This window comes from Anopheles moucheti, chromosome 3 (assembly GCF_943734755.1).
Source record: "Anopheles moucheti chromosome 3, idAnoMoucSN_F20_07, whole genome shotgun sequence".
Classification (NCBI taxonomy): Eukaryota; Metazoa; Arthropoda; class Insecta; order Diptera; family Culicidae; genus Anopheles; species Anopheles moucheti.
The window spans coordinates 32,881,604-32,892,048 of NC_069141.1; the positions used below are offsets into that span (position 1 = coordinate 32,881,604).

The 10,445-nt window shown below is 46.1% G+C and overlaps 1 protein-coding gene across 1 annotated transcript; it reads left to right on the plus strand.

The window, feature by feature from the left end:
* The first annotated feature begins 1,040 nt into the window (after positions 1–1,040).
* LOC128304137 (fez family zinc finger protein erm) lies at positions 1,041–4,278 on the plus strand. Its single transcript, XM_053041280.1, has 2 exons — positions 1,041–1,052; positions 2,023–4,278. Exons 1-2 carry the CDS (start codon positions 1,041–1,043, stop codon positions 4,276–4,278), a joined length of 2,268 nt encoding a protein of 755 aa, XP_052897240.1.
* Positions 4,279–10,445: the final 6,167 nt, after the last annotated feature.

The window sequence follows — 10,445 nt, forward strand, 5'->3', positions numbered from 1 at the left end:
TTGCAATGCGGCGGGACTACGGCCGCCGAAGACTACGGCAGCAGTCGCTATTCGTCCTTTTTCCCTTCTGTGCATTTTGTGTTCTTTCCCTGGCAGTGCCGTAGCTGCCGTGGCTGAACGATCCGTGTGCCCATCGGTTACCATTCAGAACAGTTTCAACTGCCGAACCGAGTGGAGTGGAGCGCAGAGAGAGCGAACATCCGTTCCGTCGACGGATTTTGTGGTCGAAAGGGAATCCATTGAAGTTTGGTCGTATCTTCGCGTATGAAGAGGATTAATAATATAAGTGTGTGATATCGTTATAATGTTTATGAAAAACAGAGTGTACTTCAAGCAGCAAGTGGTATTTGTGGGGAAATAAATCTAAGCAAGCAGCATATTAGCAAACCAGACTCTGAAAAGATCATCGGTTTTGCTCAAGACATACTCCTTGTGTGTTATTTCCCCGTTCGCTCACGTGTTTGTTTCCCTGAGTGTGTGCGTGTGTGTGTGTGTGTATGCATATGATAAGACGCTCATGTGGGTTAGCATAAATTAAGAGCATACGAAGGAACCGTAAGGACCACTTCTACGATCAATTGAATTAATTTCCTTAATTGAGTTTCCAACTTCCGGTGGTGGTGTTTGTCGGTTGGTTGGCACATTGGGCCCGTCCTGCGTGCCCGGACAGTGGGCAATGCAAAGGCAGAGCGAGCTGAGGTGTCAAGTGTGTGTGTGAGCGTGTAAAACAATTGCCGTCGAGTGGGTTTACGCCAAGAAGGCGTAAATTAAAACACGCTCCCGAACTCAACCCGATGGGAAGACGCTAGGCTGATGCTGGTACTCACTCGTATCCACTCGGAGGGAAAAGTTTAGCAGTTGATTGAAGAGTGGGGCTTTTAACACGATTAACAGCCGCAATTTTTCCCGCGGGGAGACAGTTTTGGATGATATTGGAGATACTGGTGATAGGAGTTGCGTGAGACGAGAAACCTGCCGGAACGGAACGGAAGTGGTCGCGGGTATTCGCCATCCATTCCGGCCACGACGAGCATTGCATCATGGTTTATTTTGTACGTATTCCCTGCAATAATTATGTTTTACTTAGGAATTTTATTATTTGAATAAAGTTTTAAATTATTGATACATGATATACTTTAATATGTGCAGTTAGTTGCTATTAAAAAGATAGATAAATAACAAAAATGATCGGAATTTTATTCTGCTTCAGTAAAAACAGAGAATATATTGCAAAGATGGAGTAAGTTTGGAGTTTTTCAAGGATTTCATAAATTTCAAGCTGTTTTACCCTTTTTGAGCTGATTGCATTAGATAGCTTAACATTTTATATAACAATAACTGACTTTAACTACGTTTAAAGAGTACGATACGTTATTTTTTCAATAAAAAAGTATCATCCATAAATTACCCTTCTAAAACTACACTGCGGCACGTAAATTCTGCAATGTTTGCAAAATAGTTGGAAAACATTTATCCAATGTTGAACCAACACGAGTGTGAGAACGGACTCAGACGGAGGGGGTTTGTTCGCATACAATGGGCTGCTGAAATCAATGGCCAATTTTGGTGGCGAGACTTTGATTAAATTTTCTTCTCGCTTCTCGTATTGACGGAATTTTCCCCTCTTCTACCCAATTCCCGCTAATGAAGGGAGCATGGTACCGATTCGATTTGAATTCGAGCATTGAAGCGCGAATTAGTGTGTTTGGAAAATAAAGTAAAACAAACAGCTGCACCATTGTGCAACACGCGGAAGGATAATACAAATGAATTGTTTTGCCCGCACTTTGCACCGTTGTTGGTTAAACATAATTAATGTCGGTTGAAGAAACCATGGGAGGAGTACATTCCGATGGGCGTAGCTGGCGTTGGGCATTGTTTTTAGTTTAAGACAATGTTCGAACCTCAGGACGCGATTGTCCAATCAATCACGGCACCGTGCATGTCACACAGTGTGATGGCGAATGTGAATAACATATCTAACGTAACGTCCATTGTTTTGTGCCACCTTCCCTTTCGCAGAGTCCCCGTGGTATGCAGGAACCGTGTAGCCCACCAGGAATACCGCTGACAGCGAAGAGTCCCACGATGGAAGGCGCCGTACCGGATGCAGAGTCCGCCACGGATACGGAACGGCACAATGTCCCCAGTCCGCATGAGACCACCGTTACCACCGTTACGAGTGCGGCTTCCAGCATCGGTGTGGCCGAAAGTGTACGGTCGGTGGTCAATCGGCCGGTGGCTAAAATTCAACGACCCAGCGGCGGTACGTTGAAGTTTTCCATCGCCAACATTATGGGACAGGCTGAAGAGGAGGAGGAGCATGAGGAGGAGGAAGTGCGGCACGATCGTGCGGAAGAGGATCACGAGGAGGATGAGGAGGAGGACGAGATGGAGGAGGATGTGGAGGAGGATGATGAGGATGCGGTGGTGGATGTGGCCAGTGATGACGACACTATTGAACTGTCGATGACGTCCCCTGGCAGTAGTAACCCGTTCCGGAAGCGACGCCATGACAGTCACGAGAAGTCGATGAGCCCAGTGTCGGCGACAAGTTCGAGCCCTTGCTATGAACCACCGTCCGCGGCGGTTAGCTCTGTGGCGGAAGCATACGATTCCGCGTTCAAGAAGTATGTCCCAAACTCGATGCATCAGTTCGTGGCCAATAATCGTCACCAGGAGCTGCTGAGTCAATATCCGCTGTTGTACTATCCGGGACAGTTGATGTGTGCAGCGGCACAGTACGCCGCCCTTACACACCAACATCATCAGCAGCAGCAACAGCAGCAACAACAGCAGCAGCATCATCACCATCATCATCATCATCATGCGGCGGCCGTAGCGGCGCTACATCCATACGGTACCGCTGGACGTCTGCACAGTCCCACGCTGTCACCACCTCCGACTGGGGCTGGAATGCAGGCGGTCAGTTCCGCAGTTCCTACACCGGGTGTACACGGACATGGGACGATAAATGGGCGCCACATACATGGAGGTTCTCATGGACACCATCAGCTACTGTCTGCCGCTGCGGCTGCCGCAGCTGCTGCAGCTGCCGCCGCCGCAAACCACAGCAAACCGAGCGCGAAACGGGCCAACCTGAATCTGTCCGCCAGCAGTACCTGTTCTTCGGTGAGTTCCAGCGCCAGCTCCGTGGGAGGTTCTCCCGGCGGCAGTGGTCCCGATGGTTCGCCCACCTCGGCGGCTGCTGCCGCAGCGGCCGCGGCAATGGCCGCCAAGCAGAAAACGTTCGCCTGTCCCGAGTGCGGCAAGGTGTTCAATGCGCATTACAATCTCACCCGCCACATGCCAGTGCACACGGGCGCCCGGCCATTCATTTGCAAAATCTGCGGCAAAGGCTTTCGGCAGGCGTCGACCCTCTGTCGGCACAAGATCATTCACACCTCGGAAAAGCCGCACAAGTGTCAGACGTGCGGCAAGGCGTTCAACCGCTCGTCCACGCTGAACACGCACACCCGGATCCATGCGGGGTACAAGCCGTACATCTGCGAGTACTGTGGCAAGGGGTTCCACCAGAAGGGTAACTACAAGAACCACAAGCTGACGCACAGTGGCGATAAGGCGTACAAGTGCACGATCTGCAACAAGGCGTTTCACCAGATATACAACCTGACCTTCCACATGCACACCCACAACGACAAGAAGCCGTTCACGTGCAAGATCTGCGCCAAGGGCTTCTGTCGGAACTTCGATCTGAAGAAGCACATGCGGAAGCTGCACGACGTGAGTCTCGGCGGTGGCCACAAGCGGTCGAGAAGTTGTGGAACTCCGCAGCATCATCGGGGCGCCTCACTGGACGTGCCCAGTCAGCATTCGCCGTCGAGATCTCCCGGACATCAGCATCCATCCTTACCACCGCCACCGCCACCACCACCACAACTTCCACCTTCGGCTTCCTCCTCAACTCCAGCTCCAACTCCAGCGAGTTCACCCTCCACTCACCACCATTCGTCCCAGCCGCATCTGCACCATCCGCTTCATCTGCACGGGTCCGCCTTACCGCATGTACCACCGCATCCACACGGTCACATCGGTGTGGTCCCGACCGGGGAGTTGCAGTCCCGCTCGTCGCCCGTTTCGTGGTCCAGTGCATCCTCACTAGCCGCCCTCCATCACAGCGCCGTCGCCGCGGCCGCAATGCGCAACGGAGTGGCCGACTATGGGAGTCCCTTTCTCATGCCGACAGGGCGTCACCATCAGCGGTTAGCAGCGGCCGCAGCCGTCACCGACAGTCCCTTTATCGGGAAGGTATTCTGACAGAAGTACTACCAGCACACGGGCATGAGCTTCGGTGGGTTGTCACCGGTCCAGTCTCCACAGTCGACCTCAGCGTCTGCGGCCATCACTGTAACGGCGGTGGCATCGGCCGTCGCACCGTAAGAGGACCTCTGGACAGCTTGTCCTTTGTCCAGCGCTTCGCTGTGGGGCGAAGTGTTCGGATCGAAGGCAACGTGTTCGACCGGACCGGACGTGTAGTTAGTATTAGTAGATGAAGTGTGCAATAGGCGAGAGAGAAGACGGTCCACGCCAGAGTGATTTGAACGTAGTGAATTAGAGATACGGCGCGAACGAAGCGAAACAGGACCTTCTTGGTGTGTTCCCAGTAATAAAGAAGAAAGAACGCGTCGTGCGTACCGGTGTACCTAGGCCGGAAGTGTTTAGTGTGTAAGCCACGGTGATAGCAATAATCATGCCGCACTAGGAATTTAAGCTGTAGCGTTTCGTGTACATTTGCCGCGCCGTCGCTGAGGTAGACCGATCGCAGGATCGATTAGGGAAGAGGCTAAACAGGGGTGATGCGGCGAATTAATGGAATTAATACGTTGATCGATATTATTAATATAATTATATACAGTATATATATATATAAATGAAAAAGACTAAATAAATCACACGCATCGCGAAATTTGGTGAAGAATTATGAGAGAAACGATGAGTTAATTTTTGTACTGTTTTATTGGTTGCAAATGGTAAGTTAATAACAATGGAAGAAATTCCTAAAGATCGCCATATTTACTTTAATCATTGAGGAGCAATTACTCTCGGGGTTTTGTACTGTCAATAGCGACAAACTTTATGTAATTGTTTATCTTCTATTCAGCGTAAGAAACTATGCACAACAATTCTTTTACTAATCGGATATATTTGGAGACTATTTTTCTTCTTGGCAAAACGACCTATTGGCATAACGGGTCCGATGGCTACCATTTCTGGCTTACTAGACTTATTTTTTCCAAGTCAGTTCTTGATGCTGCAAAGTCAGTCCATGCTATGTGAGAACGATCCGAATGGGATTTGGTCTCGGTCCTCGGATACCCTCGGGCCGTCGCGTGAGACTTTATTATACTTTGTAAAACTTGGTCAATTTTAGAATTTTTTGGGTAATATTCAACACTCCTTGAAGTATATTCAAGCATAATTATAAATATTGTAAAGAACTACATAACTACCGGATTTAATTTTTAGATCAAATGTAACGATATGAAAAATATCTTAAAACCGCGATGAAGATCAAACTATTATTAAAGTACGAAGAGAAACAGTATGAAATTGGGAAATGATTAATGTTTTGTACAAAAAAATGTCAAAATATGGATAAGTTACAATGTCGGAAACAAGTGAGCGATATCACTAGGTTTATGTTATATTATGTTACAAATTCCTAGTAATAAATTTTGTCCCAGTTGTATATTATAGTAACAAATTAATTGATTTTCATTTCCCGCTCTTTGTGTTCATGTTCAACATTGAAAATAATTGCTTGTTTCGGATACCGAATCCATCATATTTATCAACATAATATTATGCGAAAAGAAATGTGTTCACATCAATCTAAACCAAAGCAAAGAAAAAAATCCAGAAATATTGAAATCAAAATTGATTTTCCCAAATATCATCATATTTGAGTACTGTCCATGGTAACGGAATGCCGAACACTCTCTGCCCCATGCTTAACGACCCCATATCGAGCGGCGCGACGTGATTGATTTGGTCGGAATGTTTGCAATTTAACAGCGCGAATAAATCAATACGGCACAATCTGACGATCCACAAGCAACGTTTATCATTCCATCGTATGAAATATGTTTGTCAATAATGGTTTACCTCGTTCGGGGAGATGAGGAAATGGGCAATGGCTCGAGTGCAGCCGAGGAGTAGCATATGGAAGCACAAAACTTCAATTACGATACTATTTATTTGTAACGAAGTCATGCGATTTCGCTGGTTGTTTACTAGCTGGAAGGTAGAAAACGCTGCACAGAAAGGAACAATAAGGATCACACGACAAATCGAAAGCATCGTCAGAAAATCAACCGAAACTGGGAGGGCGGACTACGGTTACCTTACATTCCACCGGTTTGTTTGGTAGTGGAATCTTCGTGTTGCAATGTTGTGAGCTCTAGAAAACATTCAAAAATGGCTCGAATCTAGAAAATACCATTGATATTAGTTCCAGGAAAATGGTGCCTTCAACAGTTTTTCCCATTCACCCATGCACGGTACGCAACAAAATAGACCCATCGATGCAACGACACGAAATCCGATTATCCTTCAGAAATGGAGGATACACACACACACACATACAATTGGTGTGAAACAAAATGGATATCATCATTGGGAAAGCTTTCCCGAGTATTGCACTGGACAGGTAGGAAAATAACTTCATTGAAGTTCCTCTTGGTTGGTGCAGCTTTCGGACGTAATCTGTGCGCCGAACGAGGAGTTGTGGGAGATGCACGAATAATATTCGGTAGCAAACACACTGCACAGCTGCCGTCCAGTTTCAAGCGGCCAGGAGATTTACTGGATGCTTGCATGGGATTGCACACATATGGAGGAAAATTCTTCATTCATTCGGGAGGGTTCGTGATGCGAATGGATAATCCTTCCAATTCGTACAAGCTTCCACGTTGAACAGTACACGCCAAATAACTATATGAGTAGGTGATTTTTTTTGGTATTATGCTTTTTTATTGTTAGTTGCAAGTTGAAGCAAAATTCCTGTAATGTTTCCAGAAACAGAATCTCATCTCGAATTTCTTTTATTTCTGGATATTTCTGTGCGAATCTCACGGGCAAATTGTCTCTTCTGCCAAAACAGTCTTAGTATGACATAAACACACACGCCTACTGTGCCAATTTATCGCATTTGACAGTTAAGTTTGTCGTCCCCCTCTAATGACATCTATCTACATTTATTTTGAATCTCCCACAAGAAGCTCAGGGCCAAGGTTTGAACTCTGATCGAGCGTGTTGGTGAGCCCTGCACGATATCACTCTATCTGCTATCTGTCATCTAAATCGAACAGCACAACATCAATAGATCTGACGATGTCGTCCACCGTGGATGGGACATTCTCCCAGCGGTGGAAGAACAGCACATGCTTAAACCTTGTGTAATCCATCTGGACAGCTTAATTGTTCGATTTCGAATTGAAAGAATTACACGAACAAGGAAAAACATAAATCCGCTTGCCCGTACCGAGCCGGAGCTTGTAGCCTTGCAGCGACCAAGGCTGTATGATGTTAATATCATACGGAATATGGTAGAGAATGGTGTTGTAAAACATCGTACAGCATGGTTGCTACGTATCTTTGGAATGTACAGTGTTCGTCGAAAGCTTCCACATCCTTAACTCCTTTGTGTGTTAGGCTCTTTCAATGGCTTCGTATTCGGAAGCATACGTTGCATTCCCCTGGCTTTCGGAAAGATCATTCAGGTGCGGGAGGATTTAGGAAGCTTCCGAAAAGGACCCGTAGAAGCACACACACATGGATGGATGGATGGTTTCGTAAATTGATGTTGTGATTGTTTTATGCGCTCTTAATCCGGCCGCCACACAATGGTTAAGATCATTAGAGGCTATTAGAAGCCAGCAAAATTATCCCAAAATATTTGCACACACACAACGCACCGGAGGCTGGAGCACGCTTGACCGACGAGTTGTTCGGATAGGTTTCTCTGTCTGTAGCTGCATGCTTTGTTTGTGGTCCTTGTTGCCGTGCTGTTTGTTTTGTGTGCCAGCAGGGAAACATACTTTCCCTGCATTGTTTGTCGGTAAGGTCAGAAGGATGGGTTTTGGGATGGACATAAAACATGGACATGGAAACGATTCGAGACGGATATCCGTGAAACAAGACCACCGTTGCTGGTGCGGAAGGGGATGATCTTTGATCGCGATGATCTTCCATGTAGGGGTGTTTTTTTTTCGAGGAAGGACTTTTTTCACAGCTTTGGTGTGGTTTTCCGGGAGTTGTAAGATTGTTCCGGGGTTGGAAGAGCCTTCCAGGTTTCACCGCTCGTTAATTGTTTGATTGTTATCATACCGGCGGGTATAAAGAGATTAAATAAACAAATCGAATGTGTGCCTTTGTGCAAAAAAATGTGTCGGAAGCTTGTTAAGGAATGTAAAAAACGAAAGAAAATGTGTCATTATAGAGCAGGAAAGAAATTCTTTAGTAGAGTAGGCGAACTGCCTAGCAAGGTCGATTCTCAGGACGTTTTTTTGTCCAGGAAGGTAGGCCCCTAACACGCTGGACCTGGCCATATGTATCGAACAGTCTCGAAACTGGTAAACCTTTACTCAATTAATGGCATTCGGCAGACCTCTTTAACGGACTCGAGGGAATTAGTATATGGGAGTTTAATTGTTGGAAGTGTATGGAATTAGACGCGTGTCTTAAAAAGTTTCTTGAGGCCACCTCTTATCTACTAGTTTTTTTTATTATATATTATATTATATATTATATTTTCTTATATATTATAATATATAGTATGTGGTATAGAGTTGAAATATCTTAAAAATAATTTGGTTTTTCTCAAACCAGTGTTGGGGTATGATGTGGGACTTCATTAAACCGAGATGAAAATTTGGAGAGAAAAAAGTTAATTGTTGTTAAATTGCATGATGTTGTATTTAGAATTAACATTATCATTTAAAAATTGTAGTTAGGGTTATGTACGTGAGCGTATGTGTACCTTTAAAGTGTTATCTTTTCTGCTCTGTCTAATGTATTGAAGTTAATGAAATACCTGACAGATTCATTTTTTATGTAGCAGTCCTTACTTTTTAATCCACATCGCATGAACTAATGAGATACAATTAAATCCCATTTGATACAGCAAAAAAGAATGGGAATCCTTCTACCCCGTTTTAGCTCGTTATTGAAAACAGATACACTACCTGTGGCCCTTGTTACCTTTCAACACCCGCAATGCATTTGTCTTCTCTCCCCTGTGCGCAGTGGAAAGACACGTGTAACCGTTCACAGGTGTAATTCCATCGTTAGATCAATTATTAATCTACCCATAGACACTGAATTGCGCTGAAAAAATTGTCACAAATCATGCACCCCGCGTGTACGTGTGTTTCCGCCCGTCTAATTCGCGAAGACAACGCGCAACAACATCGTGGATGTTCCGTGTTCTTGCGTTCGCTTTCGATTGTTCGGGTATTATAAACGCCGGAGCGGATTTCTCACCTGGGTGCACACCGGAACAGCATTCATGTTCGTTCGACGACATCGATGCATCGCATAATCGGGCGTAAAGTTGCAGAACCCCCAGAACCGGGGACAGACAGAGGTTTGTTCGAGATTGATGAAATTATTGAAATATTTCACACTTTCAACGCAGCGTGCGAACGAGGCTTGTAGAGGGAAAGCTGACAGGAGTTCGGGTCAGCGAGAATATGTCCTTACAGGCGTGATTCCTTTCGCAGTTTTCAGTTTTCCCGAGCTAGCGAAAATGGGGTGGCATTGGGGGAAAATCGTTTTCGAATTACATCGCACGGTTCAACACCATCGCTGAATGGGCGGATGATATGGACGAAATGTGCCCATACCGTTTTGGTCGTGATCGGGAGACGAGTAGGGGAGAAGCAACGGAAATAGGCGGAGGTCCTTGCAACGTTCATGCCAGCTTACGCCATTGTTCACTTCGCTCCGCTAGACATTCGGTGACGCTATCCGTAGTGCAGCCTTGGACAGCGCCCTACGACAGAATGTGTGCTAGATCGAACATCGAGCATCGGCAGCGGCATGTCCTTTTCCTCGGAGGTTAGAATGTGAAGATTCTCGGTTGCCAGGTGGACCGAATTCAATTCACGAGCTTCGGCGGGGGGATGGAGGGATTGTGTCCATACACAATGGCGACACATCGTGCAGCATTTCCCATGCGCATAACTGCTGGCCGGTGATTGTTTTGCTATTACCCGGGACCGAGCGATTTCAAGACAAAGCCTGTTCTTGGGTCATTGCTGGGGGAATGCAGAAGGTTCAGTTTAATTGGGATCATATGTGTGTTGCACAATTACAACCCTTGAACTGGCCATGTGGAAGCAATCATGTGTGGGAGTTGTTCGGGAGAAATTGCTCTATTTGAACAATCGCATTGCAACCAAACGACGACAGCGGTATCAAAG